Source organism: Oncorhynchus tshawytscha, unplaced genomic scaffold (genome assembly GCF_018296145.1).
Source record: "Oncorhynchus tshawytscha isolate Ot180627B unplaced genomic scaffold, Otsh_v2.0 Un_contig_105_pilon_pilon, whole genome shotgun sequence".
Classification (NCBI taxonomy): domain Eukaryota; kingdom Metazoa; phylum Chordata; class Actinopteri; order Salmoniformes; family Salmonidae; genus Oncorhynchus; species Oncorhynchus tshawytscha.
Genome location: NW_024609267.1, coordinates 14,208 through 42,196, shown reverse-complemented (window position 1 = coordinate 42,196; position 27,989 = coordinate 14,208). Strand labels below are relative to the sequence as shown.

Here is a 27,989-nt window from a genome sequence, read left to right as displayed (position 1 = left end):
GAATAAGGCTGGGTAACGTAACAAAATGTGGAAAAAGTGTCTTACTTTTGAAAAATGTTGCTTTGTTGGTAAAGGGCTTGTAAGCAAGCATTTCACGGTAAGGTCTACTACACCTGTTGTATTCAAGGCATGTAACAAGTACAATTTGATTTGAGTACATTACATTACAGTACATTACACTACCTTGACAACAACGGGCGGGCATCTTGGACGCTGTCTCCAGTTCTTATACCGCAGTTGTCCAGTGTCGGAAATTATGAAAATGTATGTTGTCAGACTGCGCCATCTCCTGGTGACAAGTACGGCAGAATATCAATAATATCAATCGTATAGCCACAGCCACAGAACGAGACAGATATTTCACCGGATGTGTAAATATGAAGCATCCGGTTGGCGTTTCCACTCACTACCAAACATGGTGATGAGAGGAAGCACAGTGGCCGGCAGTGTGCTTCCTAACGGAAATCTCTGCCCACCTCCTTGCTTGTTCTGCCACCTATGATTAATGTGTTCCCATTGGAAACGACAGGCTCTGGTCTATCTTGGGTTAGTTCATAAAATCTTTGGTATAAGGTGGTCGTTGAACAGATTATTGTTTCAACTGAAACGAGATTCCGATAAATTTTTAGATTTTTTGAGACGTTCCCATTAAGTGATTGTCATTTACCACACTTCTTCCATCCCCAAACACAACCGTAAACCAAACCTGTGAAATGGTGGAACGGCCCCTTTAAGAAACTGTCGCAAAACCCTGCTACCGCCCATGCGCAGAGAGAGGGGGCAACAGCGACGGAGAAAACAACAACAAGAGAACAGCGAGATGGCTCCATGAATACAGGCCAACTTCACTCTCACCCAGTTACTATCCACAACCTACCCGACTGCTGCTTTCTCACACGGCTGGATTAGATGGTGCCGGGCCCATGAACTTGGCTAGTCAGAGCGGGGAGACCGGCTGTAGCCAGCTCCTCTTCGCCAACTTTAACCAGGACAACACGTAAGGAAGGCCCGGGGAGAGGAGGACCGGGGAGGAGGGAGAGGAGGGCCGGGGAGGAGGAGGACCGGGGAGGAGGGAGGGCCCGGGGAGAGGAGGACCGGGGAGGAGGGAGAGGAGGCCCGGGGAGAGGAGGACCGGGGAGGAGGGAGAGGAGGCCCGGGGAGAGGAGGACCGGGGAGGAGGGAGAGGAGGGCCGGGGAGAGATGCTAGTTAGCTGACAAGCTGTCTGATCATGTTGCCTACTTTAGCATCCATGTCGTCAGCCAGCTAAAACGCTAACCAGCCAGCTAGCTAAAGGGCCTGAATAAACAAGAAGCATAAACTAGTTGTCTAACACAAAAAGGCGAAGGGATCATTCCTTAATATGATAAAGTGTATTGATACCTGAACCAATATCTGGGCAAAGGACGATGAAAAGGCGAGATCTCCTCTCTGCCCAGAAAGCTACGGTTCACCTGGGCCCTCATGTATAAACGCTACACATTCACAGAATATGGCCCTAAACATGCGTCTACCAGTTTTCACGCACAGTCGTCAAACTGAACCTGACTTGAGAACGTGCTTATCCTCCCGTTAACTTTAGACCATGCGTATGTACTAATGCTGTATCACATCCGGCCGTGATTGGGAGTCCCATAGGGCTGGGCACAAATCCCCGGTTTGGCCGGTGTAGGCCATCATTGTGAATACGAATTTGTTCTTGACTGATTTGCCTAGTTAAATAAAATAAAATGTTTAAGTGTGCTGAGCGATTAGTGCTTTTTGAGGTCGTTTCCGTTCATTATTTAAAAAAAAAACCTGTTTCGATTCTTTTTTTTAAAATGTTTATATTAAATGCATTATAAAATAATTACATTAAAATGATTAGCACCTTTTAATGGAAATACCAAAGCCAAAAATTGTGCACATTCAATTGCCAAAACATTGAAAATATTCCACTGTCTCTGTCAGGTCCGCATAGGAAATGACTAATAAATGATACATTTTTGGAAAGTTCTAATTCTACTGTCCTCTCTACAACAACAACAAATACTGGAACACATGTAATGTTGTCCTTGAAACCTTTAATGGAAATACTGTAGAATTCCATTATTTCCAATGGAGAACTGCTCCTACTGAGGAGTGCCAATATGGCTTAAAGCTTCTCAATGGCCAATACATAGCATCAGCAGGGTTTATATACATCATTGGTCTGTGTCTAACCTAACTTAGCAGGCGTACAAGCGCAGAGTGAATCCATTTGTTTCCAAGATGGAAAAGAACAGGCGCAATGTATGATGGTCATTGTAGTTGATTAGTAAGTTTAAGCTGAACTTGGTTGGATATTTGCATAAAACTTCAACTCCCAGCGTCTTTTAAAATGTAACCTTTATTTAACGAGGCAAGTCAGTTAAGAACACATTCTTATTTTCAATGACAGCCTACCAGGGAACAGTGTGTTAACTGCCTTGTTCAGGGGCAGAGCGACAGATTTTTACCTTGTCAGCTCAGAGATTCGATCCAGCAACCTTTCGGTTACTGGCCCAACGCTCCAGCCACTAGCCTATTTGACTTCTCTCGTAAATGATTTAATTTCTCTCTAGAGAAATGGTGTGTTGACCTCACAAAAACCCCTGAAACTAATAATTGAATCAACATTGAAGTATTGCATTGCAAGAAGGCAAAAGGAGCCGTGTAGTAGCCTTGGGGAATATATTCAGAACAAAAAAACAGGCAGCTAGGCCTAAATATAATAACAAGACGCAATCATTTGCTGTTTAGTGAGAAGAGCGGAAATCAATGTATTTAGTATTTAGTAGTTTATTTTTGATCTTGATGGTGTTTTGATACATTGATCTTGGTGGTGTTTTGATACATTGATCTTGGTGGTGTTTTGATACATTGATCTTGGTGGTGTTTTGATACATTGATCTTGATGGTGTTTGGTGATTTCTACCCGTCCCTGGTGGAGTCTGTGAAAGTGGATGCCATTGCTGACCACTCTGGTCTTTCTGGGTAGTGGGATTGCAACACACACCGTGTGACCCAATGTCACTCAAACACACACTGTCATAGTCAGGCCAGTGTCACCAGCCTGTCTCTGTCTCTCTCCCCTCGGTCAGGCCAGTGTCACCAGCCTGTCTCTGTCTCACTGTCATAGTCAGGCCAGTGTCACCAGCCTGTCTCTGTCTCTCTCCCCGGTCAGGCCAGTGTCACCAGCCTGTCTCTCTCTCTCCCCTCGGTCAGGCCAGTGTCACCAGCCTGTCTCTGTCTCTCTCCCCTCGGTCAGGCCTGTGTCACCAGCCTGTCTCTCTCTCTCATCAAGTCAGGTATCTGTTCTAACGTGTGTGTGTGTGTCCTCTCTCCAGGTCTTTAGCTGTTGGAACCAAATCAGGCTACAAGTTCTTCTCCCTATCGTCTGTGGACAAGTTGGAGCAGATTTATGAATGTAGTGAGTATCAATATCATATGGATTTATGACGTGTGTGTATGTGTATATATTATATATGAAATACTGCACTTACTAGATACCACACATTCATAACCATCACTCTTAATGTTGTTTTACAGTAATATGGAATGGCTATATATTTACCTTGACCTTTTCCACGTTTTGTTACATTACAGAATTATTCTAAAATGTATTAAATAGTTTTTTCCCCTCATCAATCTACACACAATACCCTATAATGACATCACAATACCCCATAATGACATCACAATACCCCATAATGACATCACAATACCCCAAAAACTAATGACATCACAATACCCTATGACATCACAATACCCTATAATGACATCACAATACCCCATGATGACATCACAATACCCCATAATGACATCACAATACATAAATATTCAGACCCTTTACTCTGTACTTTGTTGAAGCACCTTTGGCAGCGATTACAGCCTCAGGTCTTCTTGGGTATCACTCTAAAAGCTTGGCACACCTGTATTTAGGGAGTTTCTCCCATTCTCCTCTGCAGATCCTCTCAAGCTCTGTCATGTTGGATGGTTAGCGTTGCTGCACAGCTATTTTCAGGTTTCTCCAGAGATGTTTAATCTGGTTCAAGTCCAGACTCTGGCTGGGCCACTCAAGGACATTCAGAGACTTGTCCCGAAGCCCTTCCTGCGTTGTCTTGGCTGTGTGCTTAGGGTTGTTATCCTGTTGGAAGGTGAACCTTCACCCCAGTCTTAACCTGCTCCAGAGCCCTCAGGGCTTTTCATCAAGGACCTCTCTGCACTTTTCTCTGTTCATCTTTCCTTCGATCCTGACTAGTCTCCCAGCCCCTGACGCTTGGCATTCAAGCCAAAGAGTTCAATCTTGGTTTCATCAGACCAGAGAATCTTGTTTCTCATGGTTCGAGAGTCCTTTAGTTTGCCTTTTGGCAAACTCGGCGGTTGTCATGTGCCTTTTACTGAGGAGTGGCTTCCGTCTGGCCACTCTACTATAAAGGCCTGATTGGTGGAGTGCTGCAGAGATGGTTGTCCTTCTGGAAGGTTCTCTCATCTCTACAGAGGAACTCTGGAGCTCTGTCAGAGTGACCATCAGGTTCTTGGTCGACCTGACCAAGGCCCTTTTCCACTGATTGCTCAGTTTGGCCGGGCGGCCAGGTCTAGGAAGAGTCTTGGTGGTTCCAAACTTGTTCCATTTAAGAATGATGGAGGCCACTGTGTTCTTGGGGAGCTTCAATGCTAAAGAAACTTTTAATTTTTAAAAAATTTGCAAACATTTCTAGAAAAAAAACAGTTTTCGCTTAGTTAGCAGAAATGTAAAAAAAAATGTAAAAAAATATATATATATGTTTTTGCTTTCTCATTATGGGGTAGTGTGATGTCGTTATGGGGTATTGTGATGTCATTATAGGGTATTGTGATGTTGTTATGGGGTATTATGTGTAGATTGATGAGGGGAAAATGTAATCCATTTTAGAATAAGGCTGTAACATAACAAAATGTGTAAAAAGTCAAGGGGTCTGAATACTTTCCTGAAGGCACTGTACATGTACCACAGACATGTATTCTGAAGGCACTGTACATGTACCACAGACATGTATTCTGAAGGCACTGTACATGTACTACAGATATGTATTCTGAAGGCACTGTACATGTACCACAGACATGTATTCTGAAGGCACTATACATGTACCACAGACATGTATTCTGAAGGCACTGTACATGTACCACAGACATGTATTCCACTCACAGTCCAAACAGTCATCGTCCCCACTGTTAATGTAGGATCACTATAATATGGAATAGCTCTCTAGAATATTACAGCAACGGGGTTATACTGTTTGGTACTAATGTGTGTGTGTGTGTGTGTGTGTGTGCACGCTCAGCGGACACAGAGGATGTGTGTATTGTAGAGCGTCTGTTCAGCAGTAGTCTGGTGGCGATCGTCAGTCTGAAGGCTCCTAGGAAGCTGAAGGTCTGTCACTTCAAGAAGGGAACGGAGATCTGTAACTATAGTTACAGTAACACTATACTGGCTGTCAAGCTCAACAGACAGGTAGGAACACACACACACCACACACACACACACACACACACACAGTGATATGTGATGATGAGCAGGAGTGTGTGTTTCAGAGGCTGATAGTATGTCTGGACAGGTGTGTTAAACTCCTAGCTACAACACTACAACACTGAAGACTCCTGTGTGTGTTTCAGAGGCTGATAGTATGTCTGGAGGAATCTCTGTACATCCACAACATCAGAGACATGAAGGTCCTGCACACCATCAGAGAGACACCTCCCAACCCCTCAGGTAAAACCCTTAACCTAGGACTTACATCTAGCCCAACCCCTCAGGTAAAATCCTTAACCTAGGACTAAATCCCAACCCATATATATACTAAAGTATGTGGAAAACCTTTCAAATTAGTGGTTTCGGCTATTTCAGCCACACCCGTTTCAGACAGGTGTTTAAAATCGAGCACACCGCCATGGAATCTCCACAGACAAACATTGGCAATAGAATGGCCTTACTGAGGAGATCAGTGACTTTCAACACGCTCACAGAATGGGAAATGGTTTGTTGAGATCGGCGTGGAAGAACTTGACTGGCCTGCACGGAGCCCTGACCCCAACCCATTGAACTCCTTTGGGATGAATTAGAACGACGACTACGAGCCTAATCGCCCAACATCAGTGCCGACCTCAGTAATGCTCTTGTGGCTGAATGGAAGCAAGTTCCCTCAGCAATGTTCCAACATCTAGTGGAATCTGAAACTGTTTAATCCAACCGTATTGTATTTAGTAGTTGTGTGTTCTCTCCTACTGTAATATCCGTGTGTTCTCTCCCCAGGGTTGTGTGTTCGCTCCCCAGGGTTGTGTGTTCTCTCCCCAGGGTTGTGTGTTCTCTCCCCAGGGTTGTGTGTTCTCTCCCCAGGGTTGTGTGTTCTCTCCCCCAGGGTTGTGTGTTCTCTCCCCAGGGTTGTGTGTTCTCTCCCCAGGGTTGTGTGTTCTCTCCCCAGGGTTGTGTGTTCTCTCCCCAGGGTTGTGTGTTCTCTCCTACTGTAATATCCGTGTGTTCTCTCCCCAGGGTTGTGTGTTCTCTCCCCAGGGTTGTGTGTTCTCTCCCCAGGGCTGTGTGTTCTCTCCCCAGGGTTGTGTGTTCTCTCCTACTGTAATATCCGTGTGTTCTCTCCCCAGGGTTGTGTGTTCTCTCCCCAGGGTTGTGTGTTCTCTCCCCAGGGTTGTGTGTTCTCTCCCCAGGGCTGTGTGTTCTCTCCCCAGGGTTGTGTGTTCTCTCCTACTGTAATATCCGTGTGTTCTCTCCCCAGGGTTGTGTGTTCTCTCCCCATGGTTGTGTGTTCTCTCCTACTGTAATATCCGTGTGTTCTCTCCCCAGGGTTGTGTGTTCTCTCCTACTGTAATATCCGTGTGTTCTCTCCCCATTGTTGTGTGTTCTCTCCCCAGGGTTGTGTGTTCTCTCCCCAGGGTTGTGTGTTCTCTCCTACTGTAATATCCGTGTGTTCTCTCCCCATTGTTGTGTGTTCTCTCCCCAGGGTTGTGTGTTCTCTCCCCAGGGTTGTGTGTTCTCTCCCCAGGGCTGTGTGTTCTCTCCCCAGGGTTGTGTGTTCTCTCCCCATTGTTGTGTGTTCTCTCCCCATTGTTGTGTGTTCTCTCCCCAGGGTTGTGTGTTCTCTCCCCAGGGTTGTGTGTTCTCTCCCCAGGGTTGTGTGTTCTCTCCTCCTGTAATATCCGTGTGTTCTCTCCCCAGGGTTGTGTGTTCTCTCCCCAGGGTTGTGTGTTCTCCCCCAGGGTTGTGTGTTCTCTCCCCAGGGCTGTGTTCTCTCCCCAGGGCTGTGTGTTCTCTCCCCAGGGTTGTGTGTTCTCTCCCCATTGTTGTGTGTTCTCTCCTACTGTAATATCCGTGTGTTCTCTCCCCAGGGTTGTGTGCTCTCTCCATCAGTAATGATAACTGTTACCTGGCCTACCCCGGCAGTGCTACAATAGGAGAGGTCCAGGTGTTCGACACGGTCAACCTGGTACACACACACACACACACACACACACACACACACACACACACACACACACACACACACACACACACACACACACATTGAAGATGGCTTGCTCTACTACAACTGTGCTGTTTCAGTCTCTGTGTGTTTAACTGTGTCTCCAGAGGGCAGCCAACATGATCCCAGCCCATGACAGTCCATTAGCAGCTGTGGTGTTTGATGCTAGCGGAACCAAACTGGCCACAGCCTCTGAGAAGGTGGGACACTTTAAACTGTTACACTGAACTACTGAGGTGGTGTCAGCCGGTCCCTCTTCCCTGACCCTTAACCCTGGCCCTTAACCCTGGCCCTTAACCCTGGCCCTTAACCCTGGCCCTTAACCCTGACCCTTAACCCTGACCCTTAACCCTGACCCTTAACCCTGGCCCTTAACCCTGGCCCTTAACCCTGGCCCTTAACCCTGACCCTTAACCCTGACCCTTAACCCTGACCCTTAACCCTGGCCCTTAACCCTGACCCTTAACCCTGACCCTTAACCCTGACCCTTAACCCTGACCCTTAACCCTGGCCCTTAACCCTGGCCCTTAACCCTGGCCCTTAACCCTGGCCCTTAACCCTGACCCGGCGGCAGGGTAGCCTAGTGGTTAGAGTGGTGGACTAGTAACCGGAAGGTTGCAAGTTCAAACACCCGAGCTGACAAGGTACAAATCTGTCGTTCTGCCCCTGAACAGGCAGTTACTGTTCCTAGGCCGTCATTGAAAATAAGAATTTGTTCTTAACTGACTTGCCTTGTTAAATAAAGGTAAAATAAAAAATAAAAAAAAACCTGACCCTTAACCCTGACCCCTGACCCTTACCATACAGATAATATTTTCTATCCATCTCTATGGCCCAACCTTTAACCCTGACTCTTAACCCTGGCCCTTAACCCTGGCCCTTAACCCTGGCCCTTAACCCTGGCCCTTAACCCCGACCCGTAACCCTGGCCCTTAACCTTGACCCTTAACCCTGACTCTTAACCCCGACCCTTAACCCTGACCCTTACCATATAGATACTATTCTCTATCCATCTCTATGGCCCTTAACCCCGACCCTTAACCCCGACCCTTAACCCCAACCCTTAACCCCGACCCTTAACCCTGACCCTTGCCATACATATACTATTTTCTATCCATCTCTATGGCCCTGACCCTTAACCCTGGCCTTGACCCTTAACCTTAACCCTGGCCTTGACCCTTAACCCTGGCCTTGGCCCTTAACCCTGGCCTTGACCCTTAACCCTGGCCTTGGCCCTTAACCCTGGCCCTATAACCTGACCCTTAACCCTGACCCTTAACCCTGACCCTTCCATGGTAGCAGATCTGATGGGTATTAACAGTGTAGTGGTGGACCGGCTGGAAGTGTGTGTGTTGTAACCTTGCTGTATCAGGGATCAGCTATCCTGTGTGTAATGTAACCGGTGGTTTCTGATAGGGTACGGTGATTCGTGTGTTCTCCATCCCTGAGGGACAGAAACTGTTTGAGTTCCGTCGAGGAGTCAAAAGGTAGGACTTCTTCTTCTTCTCCCTCCTTCTCCTTCTTCATCTCCCTCCTTCTACATCTCCCTCCTTCTACATCTCCCTCCTTCTTATTCTCCCTCCTTCTTCATCGCCCTCCTTCTTCATCGCCCTCCTTCTTCATTCGCCCTCCTTCTTATTCTCCCTCCTTCTTCATCGCCCTCCTTCTTCATCGCCCTCCTTCTTCTTCTCCCTCCTTCTTCTTCATCTCCCTCCTTCATCTCCCTCCTCCTTCTTCTTCTCCCTCCTTCTTCATCGCCCTCCTTCGTCTCCCTCCTTCTTCTTCTCCCTCCTTCTTCATCTCCCTCCTTCTTCTTCTTCTCCCTCCTTCTTCATCTCCCTCCTTCTTCTCCTTCATTCCACTCTATATAGTAATATGTGTTTTAATAGTGGACAATATTAAATGAGCTACAGCTGAGTTCAGTCTGACACACTGAAGTGTGTGTGTGTGTGTGTGTGTTAGGTGTGTATCTATCTGTTCCCTGGCCTTCAGTATGGAAGGCCTCTACCTATCAGCATCCAGTAACACGGAGACGGTCCACATCTTCAAACTAGAGACGCAGAAAGAGAAGTAAGTACCCCCCCCTCACCTGGCTGCATTAGTCTGATTCTAGATGTGGTCCTGTATATTAACATGGTGTGTGTGTGGGCCAACAGAGGAGATGTGGTCCTGTATATTAACATGGTGTGTGTGTGGGCCAGCAGAGGAGATGTGGTCCTGTATATTAACATGGTGTGTGTGTGGGCCAGCAGAGGAGATGTGGTCCTGTATATTAACATGGTGTGTGTGTAGGCCAGCAGAGGAGATGTGGTCCTGTATATTAACATGGTGTGTGTGGCCAGGCCAGCAGAGGAGATGTGGTCCTGTATATTAACATGGTGTGTGTGGGCCAGCAGAGGAGATGTGGTCCTGTATATTAACATGGTGTGTGTGTGTAGGCCATATTAACAGAGGAGATGTGGTCCTGTATATTAACATGGTGTGTGTGTGGGCCAGCAGAGGAGATGTGGTCCTGTATATTAACATGGTGTGTGTGGGCCAGCAGAGGAGATGTGGTCCTGTATATTAACATGGTGTGTGTGTAGGCCAACAGAGGAGCCGACGACATGGGGTGGATACTTTGGGAAGGTCCTGATGGCGTCCACCACCTACCTGCCCTCTCAGGTGAGTGGGACTTCCTTTTGAGAGAGAGTGTGTGGTGTGTGTGTGTGTGTTGTCTGACCATGTCTCCTCTGTGTGCGTCAGGTGACAGAGATGTTCACTCAGGGACGAGCCTTCGCCACCGTACGACTGCCCTTCTCTGGACACAAGAACATCTGTGCTCTGGCCCTGTAAGAACACCCACTAGAACGTGCTCTATCAGACTCTAGAGCTGGGACCATATTCCCCCCACACACCCACTAGAACGTTCTCTACCAGACTCTAGAGCTGGGACCATAATCCCCCCACACACTAGAACATTCTCTACCAGACTCTAGAGCTGGGACCATATTCCCCCCACCCACACCCACTCTAGAGACCACCCCACCCACTTTCTCTACCAGACTCTAGAGCTGGGACCATATTCCCCCACCCACTAGAACGTTCTCTACCAGACTCTAGAGCTGGGACCATAATCCCCCCACACCCACTCTAGAACGTTCTCTACCAGACTCTAGAGCTGGGACCATATTCCCCCACACACTAGAACGTTCTCTACCAGACTCTACCAGACTGACTCTAGAGCTGGGACCATATTCCCCCACACACTAGAACGTTCTCTACCAGACTCTAGAGCTGGGACCATATTCCCCCACACACTAGAACGTTCTCTACCAGACTCTAGAGCTGGGACCATATTCCCCCACACACCCACTCTAGAACGTTCTCTACCAGACTCTAGAGCTGGGACCATATTCCCCCACACACACACTAGAACGTTCTCTACCAGACTCTAGAGCTGGGACCATATTCCCCCCCACCCACTAGAACGTTCTCTAGACCAGACTCTAGAGCTGACTCTAGAACATATTCCCAACATCGCCCTCCTCTCCCCCAGTTTATCTGACGTTGGTCATTTGGGGGATTAGCCAACACAACATTCTTCCATATTGTTTGGTCGTCAATAGTAACGTGCATTAATCTGCTTCCTGCAATGAAAGTATTGTCCCTGTTTCACTGCCTGCCCTCACTTCCTCTCCTCACTGCCTGCCCTCACTTCCTTTCCTCACTGCCTGCCCTCACTTCCTTTCCTCACTGCCTGCCCTCACTTCCTCTCTTCACTACAAACAGAGTAGGGTAATTGAGATGCGCCCGAGAAAACGGAGTGGCACTATTTTGAGTTAGCAATCTAGCTGATGTGTTTTGAGTTCCCACTTCCTCAGGTGGTGAATTATATAGCCTAGGCCAGTATTCACAAAAAAACAGCCAAGCAAATTAATCTCAAAGAGACTAAATAAATCTGATCATTCTGGATCCTATTTTATCATGTTGCACCATAAACTATCCATCATTCATTCCCTGAACATGTTAGAACATGTCTTCCCTGGGAAAAAGTCCGCCTAGAGCCCTCCCATTAACGGAGAAGTCAGCCTAGAGCTCTCCCGTTAACGGAGAAGTCGGCCTAGAGCCCTCCCTTTAACGGAGAAGTCGGCCTAGAGCCCTCCCACGTTAAAACGGAGAAGTCGGCCTAGAGCCCTCCCACGTTAAAACGGAGAAGTCGGCCTAGAGCCCTCCCGTTAACGGAGAAGTCGGCCTAGAGCCCTCCCCCCGTTAACGGACAAGTCAGCCTAGAGCCCTCCCATTAACGGAGGAGTCGGCCTAGAGCCCTCCCGTTAACGGAGAAGTCGGCCTTGAGCCCTCCCACGTTAAAACGGACAAGTCGGCCTCGAGCCCTCCCTTTAATGGAGAAGTTGGCCTAGAGCCCTCCCGGTAAAACGGACAAGTCGGCCTCGAGCCCTCCCACGTTAAAAAACGGACAAGTCGGCCTAGAGCCCTCCCCATTAAACGGACAGGTCGGCCTCGATACCTCCCCGTTAAATGGACAAGTCGGCCTAGAGCCCTCCCACGTTAAAACGGACAAGTTGGCCTCGAGCCCTCCCACGTTAAAACGGACAGGTCGGCCTCGAGCCCTCCCGTTAAAGGGACAAGTCGGCCTTTTGGAAAGTAACTGTGAATAATAATATAGCATTGTAATGATAATAGTGTTGTAATAATAATAGTGTTGTATTAATAATAGTGTTGTAATAATAATAGTGTTATATGGTGTTGTATTAATAATAGTGTGTAATATAGTGTTGTATTAATAATAGTGTTGTTATATAGTGTTTTAGTAATAATAATAGTGTTGTTATATAGTGTTGTAATAATAATAGTGTTGTATTAATAATAGTTGTAATATAGTATTGTAATAATAATAGTGTTGTTATATAGTGTTGTAGTAATAATAGTGTAGTAATAATAATAGTGTTGTAATAATAGCGTTGTAATATAGTGTTGTATTAATAATAGTGTTGTAATAATAATAGTGTTGTATTAATAATAGTGTTGTATTAATAATAGTGTTGTAATAATAATAGTGTTATATTAATAATAGTGTTGTAATATAGTGTTGTATTAATAATAGTGTTGTATTAATAATAGTGTTGTATTAATAATAGTGTTGTAATAATAATAGTGTTGAAATATAGTGTTGTAATAATAATAGTGTTATATTAATAATAGTGTTGTATTAATAATTGTGTTGTATTAATAATAGTGTTGTATTAATAATAGTGTTGTAATAATAATAGTGTTGTATTAATAATAGTGTTGTATTAATAATAGTGATGTATTAATAATAGTGTTGTATTAATAATAGTGTTGTAATAATAATAGTGTTGTATTAATAATAGTGTTGTATTAATAATAGTGTTGTTATATAGTGTTGTAATAATAATAGTGTTGTATTAATAATAGTGTTGTAATAATAATAGTGTTGTAATAATAATAGTGTTGTAATATAGTGTTGTATTAATAATAGTGTTGTAATATAGTGTTGTATTAATAATAGTGTTGTAATAATAATAGTGTTGTATTAATAATAGTGTTGTATTAATAATAGTGTTGTAATAATAAGTGTTGTATTAATAATAGTGTATTAATAATAGTGTTGTATTAATAATAGTGTTGTTATATAGTGTTGTATTAATAATGGTGTTGTAGTAATAATAGTGTTGTTATATAGTGTTGTTATATAGTGTTGTAATAATAATAGTGTTGTAATAATAATAGTGTTGTTATATAGTGTTGTATTAATAATAGTGGTGTTATATAGTGTTGTATTAATAATAGTGTTGTAATAATAATAGTGTTGTAATAATAATAGTGTTGTAATAATAATAGTGTTATATTAATAATAGTGCTGTTATATAGTGTTGTATTAATAATAGTGTTGTATTAATAATAGTGTTGTAGTAATAATAGTGTTGTTATATAGTGTTGTTATATAGTGTTGTAGTAATAATAGTGTTGTAATAATAATAGTGTTGTTATATAGTGTTGTAATAATAATAGTGTTGTTATATAGTGTTGTATTAATAATAGTGTTGTTATATAGTGTTGTATTAATAATAGTGTTGTTATATAGTGTTGTATTAATAATAGTGTTGTAATAATAATAGTGTTGTAATAATAATAGTGTTGTAATAATAATAGTGTTGTATTAATAATAGTGTTGTTATATAGTGTTGTATTAATAATAGTGTTGTATTAATAATAGTGTTGTATTAATAATAGTGTTGTAGTAATAATAGTGTTGTTATATAGTGTTGTTATATAGTGTTGTAGTAATAATAGTGTTGTAATAATAATAGTGTTGTTATATAGTGTTGTAATAATAATAGTGTTGTTATATAGTGTTGTATTAATAATAGTGTTGTTATATAGTGTTGTATTAATAATAGTGTTGTTATATAGTGTTGTATTAATAATAGTGTTGTAATAATAATAGTGTTGTTATATAGTGTTGTATTAATAATAGTGTTGCTATATAGTGTTGTAATAATAATAGTGTTGTATTAATAATAGTGTTGTTATATAGTGTTGTAATAATAAGTGTTGTATTAATAATAGTGTTGTTATATAGTGTTGTAATAATAATAATGTTGTATTAATAATAGTGTTGTAGTAATAAGTGTTGTAATATAGTGTTGTATTAATAATAGTGTTGTAATATAGTGTTGTATTAATAATAGTGTTGTTATATAGTGTTGTATTAATAATAGTGTTGTTATATAGTGTTGTATTAATAATAGTGTTGTTATATAGTGTTGTAATAATAATAGTGTTGTATTAATAATAGTGTTGTAATATAGTGTTGTATTAATAATAGTGTTGTAATAATAGTGTTGTAGTAATAATAGTGTTGTTATATAGTGTTGTTATAATAATAGTGTTGTATTAATAATAGTGTTGTTATATAGTGTTGTTATAATAATAGTGTTGTATTAATAATAGTGTTGTTATATAGTGTTGTAATAATAAGTGTTGTATTAATAATAGTGTTGTTATATAGTGTTGTAATAATAATAATGTTGTATTAATAATAGTGTTGTAGTAATAAGTGTTGTAATATAGTGTTGTATTAATAATAGTGTTGTAATATAGTGTTGTATTAATAATAGTGTTGTTATATAGTGTTGTATTAATAATAGTGTTGTTATATAGTGTTGTATTAATAATAGTGTTGTTATATAGTGTTGTAATAATAATAGTGTTGTATTAATAATAGTGTTGTAATAATAGTGTTGTAGTAATAATAGTGTTGTTATATAGTGTTGTTATAATAATAGTGTTGTATTAATAATAGTGTTGTTATATAGTGTTGTTATAATAATAGTGTTGTATTAATAATAGTGTTGTTATATAGTGTTGTATTAATAATAGTGTTGTTATATAGTGTTGTATTAATAATAGTGTTGTATTAATAATAGTGTTGTATTAATAATAGTGTTGTCTTAATAATAGTGTTGTATTAATAATAGTGTTGTTATATAGTGTTGTATTAATAATAGTGTTGTTATATAGTGTTGTATTAATAATAGTGTTGTATTAATAATATTGTTGTATTAATAATAGTGTTGTATTAATAATAGTGTTGTTATATAGTGTTGTATTAATAATAGTGTTGTATTAATAATAGTGTTGTATTAATAATAGTGTTGTTATATAGTGTTGTATTAATAATAGTGTTGTATTAATAATAGTGTTGTATTAATAATAGTGTTGTAGTAATAATAGTTTGTTATATAGTGTTGTTATATAGTGTTGTAGTAATAATAGTGTTGTAATAATAAGTGTTGTATTAATAATAGTGTTGTTATATAGTGTTGTAATAATAATAGTGTTGTATTAATAATAGTGTTGTAGTAATAATAGTGTTGTAATATAGTGTTGTATTAATAATAGTGTTGTAATATAGTGTTGTATTAATAATAGTGTTGTTATATAGTGTTGTATTAATAATAGTGTTGTTATATAGTGTTGTATTAATAATAGTGTTGTTATATAGTGTTGTATTAATAATAGTGTTGTTATATAGTGTTGTATTAATAATAGTGTTGTTATATAGTGTTGTAATAATAATAGTGTTGTATTAATAATAGTGTTGTAATATAGTGTTGTATTAATAATAGTGTTGTTATATAGTGTTGTATTAATAATAGTGTTGTTATATAGTGTTGTATTAATAATAGTGTTGTTATATAGTGTTGTATTAATAATAGTGTTGTTATATAGTGTTGTATTAATAATAGTGTTGTTATATAGTGTTGTAATAATAATAGTGTTGTATTAATAATAGTGTTGTAATATAGTGTTGTATTAATAATAGTGTTGTAATAATAGTGTTGTAGTAATAATAGTGTTGTTATATAGTGTTGTTATAATAATAGTGTTGTATTAATAATAGTGTTGTTATATAGTGTTGTTATAATAATAGTGTTGTATTAATAATAGTGTTGTTATATAGTGTTGTATTAATAATAGTGTTGTTATATAGTGTTGTATTAATAATAGTGTTGTATTAATAATAGTGTTGTATTAATAATAGTGTTGTATTAATAATAGTGTTGTATTAATAATAGTGTTGTTATATAGTGTTGTATTAATAATAGTGTTGTTATATAGTGTTGTATTAATAATAGTGTTGTATTAATAATATTGTTGTATTAATAATAGTGTTGTATTAATAATAGTGTTGTTATATAGTGTTGTATTAATAATAGTGTTGTATTAATAATAGTGTTGTATTAATAATAGTGTTGTATTAATAATAGTGTTGTTATATAGTGTTGTATTAATAATAGTGTTGTTATATAGTGTTGTATTAATAATAGTGTTGTTATAATAATAGTGTTGTATTAATAATAGTGTTGTTATATAGTGTTGTATTAATAATAGTGTTGTTATATAGTGTTGTATTAATAATAGTGTTGTTATATAGTGTTGTAATAATAATAGTGTTGTATTAATAATAGTGTTGTAATATAGTGTTGTAATAATAATAGTGTTGTATTAATAATAGTGTTGTAATATAGTGTTGTATTAATAATAGTGTTGTAATAATAGTGTTGTAGTAATAATAGTGTTGTTATATAGTGTTGTTATAATAATAGTGTTGTATTAATAATAGTGTTGTTATTTAGTGTTGTTATAATAATAGTGTTGTATTAATAATAGTGTTGTAGTAATAATAGTGTTGTAATATAGTGTTGTATTAATAATGGTGTTGTTATATAGTGTTGTATTAATAATAGTGTTGTAATATAGTGTTGTATTAATAATAGTGTTGTTATATAGTGTTGTATTAATAATAGTGTTGTTATATAGTGTTGTAATAATAATAGTGTTGTATTAATGTATTAGTCGTTATTCAGCAAAATGGGTTAATTTATCGTGCTAACTTTTTGCCGATATCGCCAAGCTCTAACACTCACACGCTGGGAAGCGCACACACAGTCAGATGAGTCTGATTCAGGTTTGTGTGTGTGTGTGTGTGTGTGTGTGTAGGATCCAAAAGATTCCTCGTCTCCTGGTAGCAGCAGCTGATGGATATCTGTACCTCTATAACCTGGACCCACAGGAGGGGGGAGAGTGTACCCTGATGAAACAACACAGGTAACAAACACCCTGATGAAACAAGACAGGTAACACACTGATGAAACAAGACAGGTAACACACTGATGAAACAAGACAGGTAACACACTGATGAAACAAGACAGGTAACACACTGATGAAACAAGACAGGTAACACACTGATGAAACAAGACAGGTAACACACTGATGAAACAACACAGGTAACAAACACCCTGATGAAACAACACAGGTAACAAACACCCTGATGAAACAACACAGGTAACACTGAAACAACACAGGTAACACTGAAACAACACAGGTAACACTGATGAAACAACACAGGGTCGTGGGCTCCATCCCTCAATGCCAGGGTCCTGGGCTCCATTCCTCAATGCCAGGGTCCTGGGCTCCATCCCTCAATGCCAGGGTCCTGGGCTCCATTCCTCAATGCCAGGGTCCTGGGCTCCATTCCTCAATGCCAGGGTCCTGGGCTCCATTCCTCAATGCCAGGGTCCTGGGCTCCATTCCTCAATGCCAGGGTCCTGGGCTCCACTCCTCAATGCCAGGGTCCTGGGCTCCATTCCTCAATGCCAGGGTCCTGGGCTCCACTCCTCAATGCCAGGGTCGTGGGCTCCATTCCTGCTCGGGCCACCCATATGTACTCATTGAAAGTAGTTTGGATAAAAGTGTCTGTTAAATGGCATACAGTATATGAACTTAAATCATTCTGTGTTCCTCAGGTTAGACGGCAGTGCTGAGCCGCCCAATGAGATCCTGGAACAGGGGTCACATGACCGACCCCTTACTGCACAGACCTACAACACCGCTGGGATGAAAGGTACACACACCCCAGGGCGTCGTTAGTCAAATTGGCACCGGACGACCTGGGCCGGCAGGTAGCCTAGTGGTTAGAACGTTGGATCAGTAACCGAAAGGTTGCTGGATGAAATCCCTGAGAATGTCCTTCTGACCTGAACAAAGCAGTTTCTTTATTTTTAATTTATTTAACCTTTATTTCAATCTCACACAAATCATCAAGGAAGCCACCAGGTACAACCCTAACTCTGTAAACAAGGGCACCCTCATAGACGTCATCCTGACCAACTGGCCCTCCAAATACACCTCTGCTGTCTTCAACCAGGATCTCAGCGATCACTGCCTCATTGCCTGTATCCGCTACGGAGCCGCAGTCAAACGACCACCCCTCATCACGGTCAAACGCTCCCCTAAAACACTTCTGTGAGCAGGCCTTTCTAATCGACCTGGCCCGTGTATCCTGGAAGGACATCGACCTCATCCCGTCAGTTGAGGATGCCTGGTCATTCTTTAAAAGTAACTTCCTCACCATTTTAGATAAGCATGCTCCGTTCAAAAATGCAGAACTAAGAACAGATACAGTCCTTGGTTCACCCCAGACCTGACTGCCCTCGACCAGCACAAAAACATCCTGTGGCGGACTGCAATAGCATCGAATAGTCCCCGTGATATGCAACTGTTCAGGAAGTCCGGAACCAATACACGCAGTCAGTCAGGAAAGCTAAGGCCAGCTTCTTCAGGCAGAAGTTTGCATCCTGTAGCTCCAACTCCAAAAAGTTCTGGGACACTGTGAAGTCTATGGAGAACAAGAGCACCTCCTCCCACCTGCCCACTGCACTGAGGCTAGGTAACACGGTCACCACCGATAAATCCATGATTATCGAAAACTTCAATAAGCATTTCTCAACGGCTGGCCATGCCTTCCGCCTGGCTACTCCAACCTCGGCCAACAGCTCCTCCCCCCCGGCAGCTCCTCGCCCAAGCCTCTCCAAGTTCTCCTTTACCCAAATCCAGATAGCAGATGTTCTGAAAGAGCTGCAAAACCTGGACCCGTACAAATCAGCTGGGCTTGACAATCTGGACCCCCTATTTCTGAAACTATCCGCCGCCATTGTCGCAACCCCTATTACCAGCCTGTTCAACCTCTCTTTCATATCGTCTGAAATCCCCAAGGATTGGAAAGCTGCCGCAGTCATCCCCCTCTTCAAAGGGGGAGACACCCTGGACCCAAACTGTTACAGACCTATATCCATCCTGCCCTGCCTATCTAAGGTCTTCGAAAGCCAAGTCAACAAACAGGTCACTGACCATCTCGAATCCCACCGTACCTTCTCCGCTGTGCAATCTGGCTTCCGAGCCGGTCACGGGTGCACCTCAGCCACACTCAAGGTACTAAACGATATCATAACCGCCATCGATAAAAGACAGTACTGTGCAGCCGTCTTCATCGACCTTGCCAAGGCTTTCGACTCTGTCAATCACCATATTCTCATCGGCAGACTCAGTAGCCTCTGTTTTTCGGATGACTGCCTTGCCTGGTTCACCAATTACTTTGCAGACAGAGTTCAGTGTGTCAAATCGGAGGGCATGCTGTCCGGTCCTCTGGCAGTCTCTATGGGGGTACCACAGGGTTCAATTCTCGGGCCGACTCTTTTCTCTGTGTATATCAATGATGTTGCTCTTGCTGCGGGCGATTCCCTGATCCACCTCTACGCAGACGACACCATTCTATATACTTTCGGCCCGTCATTGGACACTGTGCTATCTAACCTCCAAACAAGCTTCAATGCCATACAACACTCCTTCCGTGGCCTCCAACTCCTCTTAAACGCTAGTAAAACCAAATGCATGCTTTTCAACCGATCGCTGCCTGCACCCGCATGCCCGACTAGCATCACCACCCTGGATGGTTCCGACCTTGAATATGTGGACATCTATAAGTACCTAGGTGTCTGGCTAGACTGCAAACTCTCCTTCCAGACTCATATCAAACACCTCCAATCAAAAATCAAATCAAGAGTCGGCTTTCTATTCCGCAACAAAGCCTCCTTCACTCACGCCGCCAAGCTTACCCTAGTAAAACTGACTATCCTACCAATCCTCGACTTCGGCGATGTCATCTACAAAATGGCTTCCAACACTCTACTCAGCAAACTGGATGCAGTATATCACAGTGCCATCCGTTTTGTCACTAAAGCACCTTATACCACCCACCACTGCGACTTGTATGCTCTAGTCGGCTGGCCCTCGCTACATATTCGTCGCCAGACCCACTGGCTCCAGGTCATCTACAAGTCCATGCTAGGTAAAGCTCCGCCTTATCTCAGTTCACTGGTCACGATGGCAACACCCATCCGTAGCACGCGCTCCAGCAGGTGTATCTCACTGATCATCCCTAAAGCCAACACCTCATTTGGCCGCCTTTCGTTCCAGTACTCTGCTGCCTGTGACTGGAACGAATTGCAAAAAATCGCTGAAGTTGGAGACTTTTATCTCCCTCACCAACTTCAAACATCAGCTATCTGAGCAGCTAACCGATCGCTGCAGCTGTACATAGTCTATTGGTAAATAGCCCACCCATTTTCACCTACCTCATCCCCATACTGTTTTTATTTATTTACTTTTCTGCTCTTTTGCACACCAATATCTCTACCTGTACATGACCATCTGATCATATATCACTCCAGTGTTAATCTGCAAAATTGTAACTATTCGTCTACCTCCTCATGCCTTTTGCACACATTGTACATTGTATATAGACTCCCCCTTTGTTTTCTACTGTGTTATTGACTTGTTAATTTGTTTATTCCATGTGTAACTCTGTGTTGTCTGCTCACACTGCTATGCTTTATCTTGGCCAGGTCGCAGTTGTAAATGAGAACTTGTTCTCAACTAGCCTACCTGGTTAAATAAAGGTGAAATAAAAAAAATAAAATAAAAATTTAATGAGGCAAGTCAGTTAAGAACGAATTCTTCTTTACAATGATGGCCTACCAGGGAACAGTGGGTTCAGGGGTAGAATGACAGATTATACTGTATATATATATTATACTGTGTATATATATTATACTGTATATATATATTATACTGTGTATATATATTATACTGTGTATATATATTATACTGTATATATATATTATACTATATATTTATATCTATATATATTATATAGTATATATATATTATACTGTGTATATATATTATACTGTATATATATATTATACTGTATATATATATTATACTATATATTTATATCTATATATATTATATATAGTATATATATATTATACTGTGTATATATATATATACTGTATATATATATTATACTGTATATATATATTATACTATATATTTATATCTATATATATTATATAGTGTATATATATATATTATACTGTGTATATATATTATACTGTATATATATATTATACTGTGTATATATATTATACTGTATATATATATTATACTGTATATATATATTATACTGTATATATATATTATACTGTATATATATATATTATACTGTGTATATATATTATACTGTATATATATATATTATACTGTATATATATATTAGCCTGTATATATATATATTATACTGTGTATATATTATACTGTATATATATATTATACTGTATATATATATTATACTGTGTGTATATGTACTGTATATATATTATACTGTGTATATATATATTATACTGTATATATATATATATATATATATATATATATATATATATATATATATATATATATATAAAATATATATATATTTAACCTTCACTAAAGTTTTGAACAGGCTATATTGCAGCATTGACCTAGTAAGACTAGTACCTACCATACCCAACAAATGACAGTGATAGGCTATTTCTTTGACAACAGGCCTAGTAAGACTAGTACCTACCATACCCAACAAATGACAGTGATAGGCTATTTCTTTGACAACAGGCCTAGTAAGACTAGTACCTACCATACCCAACAAATGACAGTGATAGGCTATTTCTTTTACAACAGGCCTACTTATTTTTTATTTAACCTTTATTTAACCAGGAAGGTTATTGAGATTAAAATCTCTTTCTCAAGAGCGCCCTGGCCAAGATAGGCACCACCAAGTCATTACAAAATAATTACAGACAGACAACATGAAAAACTACAAGTAATCTAGTAAAACCATTGAATTCACAAGAGTATAACACAGCAAATTAAAAACATTGACAGGTCAGGGAATCAGTCTCAAGATCATTCATCTGTGGTTTAAAAACACCAATCGGGACAAGTTCTTCCAGTTTAAAAGTATTTTGTAAGGCGTTCCAAGCCGATGGCCAGAGCACATAAAAGCCCTTTCACCAAATTCAGTTTGGACATTTGGAACAGTTAGCAGGATAAAGTCCAGCGAACGAAGAGAGTACCCACCACATTTCTGAACAATAAAAATGCACAAATAAAAGGTTTGGCTTTGTAAATAAAAGTATACCAGTGACTGAGCCTATGAATTACTAGAGAAGGCCAGCCAACTCAGTGGTGCGTAAGGGTTTTGCAGTTTAAAATAAATCTCAAAGTGTCATGGTAAAGAGTGTCAATTGATCTCAAACACTGAGCGGAAGCATTCATATATAAAATATCCCCATAGTCTAGTAAAGGCATAAATGTAGCTGATACTAGCCTCCTTCTGGCTTCAAAAGAAAAACAGGCCTTATTCCTAAAATAAAATCCCAATTTCAGCTTCAATTCTTTTGTAAGTTGTTGAATATGCATTTTAAAAGAGGCCGTCATCAATTGAAATTCAAAGGTATTTATATGAGGTTACAACCTCCGTCTCCTTGCCCTGACAGGTAGTAATAAGTGGAAGGTTCAGAGGTCTATTTCTTGCATTAGAAAACAACATTAGTTTAGTTTTGTCAGTATTGAGGATAAGCTTCAATTGACACAAGGTATGTTGAACAGTATAAAAAGCAGTTTGCAAGTTCTGGAAAGCTTTTGTAAGAGACGAGGCACAACAGTAAACAACAGTATCATCAACATAAAAATGAAGTTGTGCATTTTGGACATGAATAAGAGAGGACCAAGTACAGAGCCTTGGGGCACACCTTTCAAGACAGACAATTTAACAGACATAAGCCCATCAAATTGAGTGCACTGAGTTCTATCAGACAGATAGTTAGCAAACCATGCAACTGCATGCTCCGAAAGACCTACACTCGACAATCTTTGCCTTAGTATAGCATGATCAACTATCAAAAGCCTTAGAGAGGTCAATAAACAGGAGACACAGTGCTGTTTTTGTCAAGGGCTTCAGTGATATCATTTAAAACCTTCATGGCTGCTGTAATTGTGCTATGCTTCTTCCTGAAGCCCGATTGGTACATTGATGAAATAGAGTTAGTAAATAAAAACTCTTTTAGCTGTTCACTTACAAGGGTTTATGTACCACCTGCACTGAGAATGGCTAAAAGTTTGACCAGCTCTCACTGGTTCATCCACACAGGGTTGTACAGAGACAGAGGACACTGAATCAAACAGTCTACCAGATGATACAACGTGCTCATTGAAACAATTCAGCATTTCAGTTTGTCATATATAGCAACAGAGTCCTTCAAAACACATGACGGTAATTCATGAACATTACTGTTACCAGACATAGACTTAATAGCCTTCCAAAACTTTCTAGGGTCATTCAGGTTATCAGTGGTAACAGACATAAAATATTCAGACATGGCCTAACCCATCGTTAGCTTAAACTAAATACGGAGCATACAAAGAAAATGTCTCAACAGAATGAAACAAAACACATTTGCCGACAATAAAAAAATGACATCCTACCTGAATGGTGAGTTTCACAGTAGCCTGCATTTGGCCATGCTAACTCTTTTCTCATCTTTGTCCACTACATTATTAAAATGTGTCCATACATGGGCTTTTCACTGTAGGCATACTCTCTGACTTAGATTTAACTTCGATGAAAAAGGCCTCCATCTTCGCAATCCACATTAGCCTCGGCCAAGGCTCTTCTCTCCCTGTCCTCAGCAGCAGGCACATGATCAGGCAGCAAGCAAGGAGTGAGAGAATGGTGCTGAAGCGTGAAATCAGGGTGCATGATGGGCAGCCCCAGAGAAATTGGCCGGCTACAATTATATTTATCGGCTTTTAATTTATTTAATCGGCCAAAAGCCGGCAATTACCGGCTAACAGAAAACCCTTATTGCGTGCTCCCTCAAACTGAGACATCTGTGGCATTCTGTTGTGTGGTAAAGGGCACATTTTAGAGTGACCTTTTATTGTCCCCAGCACAAGGTGCACCTGTGTTGTTTAGTCAGCTTCTTGATATGCCACACCTGTTAGGTGGATGGATTATCTTGGCGAAGGAGAAATGCTCACTAACAGGGAGGTAAACAAATTTGTGCACAAAATTAGAGAGAAAGAAGCTTTTGTGCCAATTCAGGGCTAAAACAAATATCTGGAATGTCTGGTGGTCCCCGAGGAGAGGGTTGGGAAGTACCGCACAGATTCATCAATGAGCCAGATGTTTCACATGATGTATAAATGTGAAGCATCCTGGTCGGCGTTTCCTCTCACTACCAAATATGGTGATGAGAGGAAGCCCATCCGGTTGGCGTTTCCTCTCACTACCAAATATGGTGATGAGAGGAAGCTCAGTGGGAGAAGATGGAGCGAGATGGATCTTGCTCGACATGATCTCCATACAGTTTCTGTTTCCAGAACTAGAATCTGTAACAGAGCGGACTGTGTTTTGTAGACTTTACCCTTTTGCCAACGTTTTTTTTTTAAAGTGCGTTGTTTAGAAGGAGTGCAGGGGGAATTACACGTGCCCTTCTCAGAGTAGGCGTTCCCTAATGGAAATATGCAAATAACTGCTAGAATTTGCCAATAGGATCTCACTAGGTCATGCTTGGCTCTGCCCACTATGATTCATGTGCTCCCATTGGGTTAGTTAGACAGATATTTCTTCCTGCCCTATGAGATGACGTGCTAATACTTTTCAGACTAAGTTCCTTTTCAGGGCTGGGTTTTATTTGAATGTGACCACCCACCAGCATGGCATTGTTTATTCATCAAAAACAGCTGCTAAATTCTTCCTCTTGTTGACTGGGCTGATCCAACAAGCCTTTCCATGTAGTTCTTCCTCTGGGCTGATCCAACAAGCCTTTTCATGTAGTTCTTCCTCTGGGCTGATCCAAGCAAGTTCTTCCTTTGATCCAACAAGCTTCTGTAGTTCTTCCTCTGGACTGATCCAACAAGCCTTTCCATGTAGTTCTTCCTCTGGGCTGATCCAACATGTAGTTCTTCTTTCCATGTAGTTCTTCCTCTGGGCTGATCTAACAAGCCTTTTCATGTAGTTATTCCTCCTGTTGACTGGGCTGAGCCAAACATGGAAATTCAAATATGGGGGTGCAAACGTATATTTCTGCACGTCCACTTCTAACCATAAAATGATGATAATCAGCCCAGCTCCGCCCGGTTTGGCTGGTGTAGGCCGTCATTGTTAATTAGAATTTACTCTTAACTGACTTGCCTCGTAAAACACTTTTATTTTTATAATCTATTGGATAATTTGTCGATTTTCACTTATTTTTTTGCTAGTATGTAGATAACAAAACAAAAAAAGATTATACTGTATACACTACATAGTAGTAGTACTGTAGTACAGTAACAGCAGTGGTATCATCAGGGTATCCCTCCACTGGGTAGCAGCAGGGTATCCCTCCACTGGGTAGCAGAAGGGTATCCCTCCACTGAGTAGCAGCAGGGTATCCCACCACTGGGTAGCAGCAGGGTATCCCTCCACTGGGTAGCAGCAGGGTATCCCACCACTGGGTAGCAGCAGGGTATCCCACCACTGGGTAGCAGCAGGGTATCCCTCCACTGGGTAGCAGCAGGGTATCCCTCCACTGAGTAGCAGCAGGGTATCCCTCCACTGAGTAGCAGCAGGGTATCCCCCCACTGGGTAGCAGAAGGGTATCCCCAGTTCCACTGAGTAGAAGCAGGGTATCCCTCCACTGGGTAGCAGCAGGGTATCCCTCCACTGGTCTGTAGCAGCAGGGTATCCCTCCACTGGGTAGCAGCAGGGTATCCCTCCACTGAGTAGAAGCAGGGTATCCCTCCACTGGGTAGCAGCAGGGTATCCCTCCACTGGGTAGCAGCGGGGTATCCCTCCACTTGGTCTTGGTAGCAGAAGGGTATCCCTCCACTGGGTAGCAGAAGGGTATCCCTCCACTTGGTCTGGTAGCAGCAGGGTATCCCTCCACTGGGTAGCAGCAGGGTATCCCTCCACTGGGTAGCAGCGGGGTACCACTGGGTAGCAGCAGGGTCCCTCCACTGGGTAGCATCAGGGTATCCCTCCACTGGGTAGCAGCAGGGATATCCCTCCACTGGGTAGCAGCAGGGTATCCCTCCACTGGGTAGCAGCAGGGTATCCCTCCACTGGGTAGAAGCAGGGTATCCCTCCACTGGGTAGCAGCAGGGTATCCCCCACTTGGTCTGGTAGCAGCAGGGTATCCCACCACTGGGTAGTAGCAGGGTATCCCTCCACTTGGTCTGGTAGAAGCAGGGTATCCCTCCACTTGGTCTTGGTAGCAGAAGGGTATCCCTCCACTGGGTAGCAGAAGGGTATCCCTCCACTTGGTCTGGTAGCAGCAGGGTATCCCTCCACTGGGTAGCAGCAGGGTATCCCTCCACTGGGTAGCAGCAGGGGGGTATCCCTCCACTGGGTAGCATCAGGGTATCCCTCCACTGGGTAGCAGCAGGATATCCCTCCACTGGGTAGCAGCAGGGTATCCCTCCACTGGGTAGAAGCAGGGTATCCCTCCACTGGGTAGCAGCAGGGTATCCCCCCACTTGGTCTGGTAGCAGCAGGGTATCCCACCACTGGGTAGCAGCAGGGTATCCCTCCACTGGGTAGCAGCAGGGTATCCCCCCACTTGGTCTGGTGGGATACCCTGACTCCTGACCTCTAACCCATGTCCTCTCCTCAGGTTACTGTGAGGAGGCGGGTGCCGTGGGAGGGGCGGGACTAGAGGATGACCTCAGCGATCTGCGATTGGACGATGAGAATGAAGAGCAGCCGCCACTCATCCTGGAGACGGACTGACTGACAGCTACAGCAACCAATCAGAGAGCCCCTCTGGTGCTGCTAGGAACATGTAACATGGAGGGTGGGATTAAAAACTCTCAGCGTTCAACAGCGCCTCTGTCTGTCTGTGGATGTATACATGTTTCTCCCTCCCTCTGTCTCCCTCCCTCCCCCTCTGTCTCCCTCCCTTCCTCTGTCCGCCTGTGCAGGTGACTCTTTAGCTTTGCATGTACATGTGCCAAGACCAGAACGCTACGCAACGCTCTAACAAGGACCTCTGAAGTGTGTGTGTGTGTGTGTGTGTGTGTGGGTGGGTGGGCTGAGCTGTAAATGTGTGTGCTGGGCATGTACATTAGCATACGTTAGCTTCCCAGTCGCTCACTGGCTACCCAATCAGATGAAGGCTCAGTGGACAAGCCTTGCCCCTTCTCGCTGAGGCCTTCAGACATTGGCAGATGAAATTGATTGACAGATCAGTCAGACCAGTGTCTGATTGGGCGAGGAATTTAATCCATAGAGATAGAGGACTCATCATGTATATCACCTGTTTTACCATGGACATTGCCATCATCCACCATTTTAAAGTAGTCAACTGGGTGGGGATTACAATGGGTTGTAACTTCAATGGTGCTGTCACAGACTAATGGCACAGATACAAAGATGATTCCTCTATCTAACTCTATGGTGTAACCAGGGATGTAGTTAGGGGTGAGTGATGTTTAGCCAATAGAGGCCTACATTCCTGGAGGTGATGTCTGATTTGATTGGTCAGAAACTACAGGTAGTGACATCATCAAGGCGGGGCATGTCCACTGGGTCTCGTCAGACACATGCCTTCCCATGATCCTCTGGGGTGAGGCAGAGCGGCTGGACGGACGGGGTCACATGATCAGACGTTTTCTAATGATTCATGATTTTGTATAAAATGTGAAACGGTGTTGATTGGGAAATAAATAAAGTCCATGTTGATGTAACA

General features: G+C 41.7%; 1 protein-coding gene across 1 annotated transcript; it reads left to right on the top strand.

Moving 5' to 3' along the window:
* Window positions 1-664: 664 nt before the first annotated feature.
* On the top strand, window positions 665-27,989 carry LOC112240620 (WD repeat domain phosphoinositide-interacting protein 2). Its single transcript, XM_042314708.1, has 13 exons — window positions 665-997; window positions 3,346-3,428; window positions 5,323-5,492; window positions 5,654-5,750; window positions 7,379-7,476; window positions 7,620-7,712; window positions 8,929-8,999; window positions 9,475-9,582; window positions 10,098-10,176; window positions 10,258-10,343; window positions 17,041-17,148; window positions 17,847-17,944; window positions 26,916-27,989. The coding sequence occupies exons 1-13, from the start codon at window positions 924-926 to the stop codon at window positions 27,029-27,031; spliced, it is 1,281 nt and encodes a 426-aa protein (XP_042170642.1). The 5' UTR covers window positions 665-923; the 3' UTR covers window positions 27,032-27,989.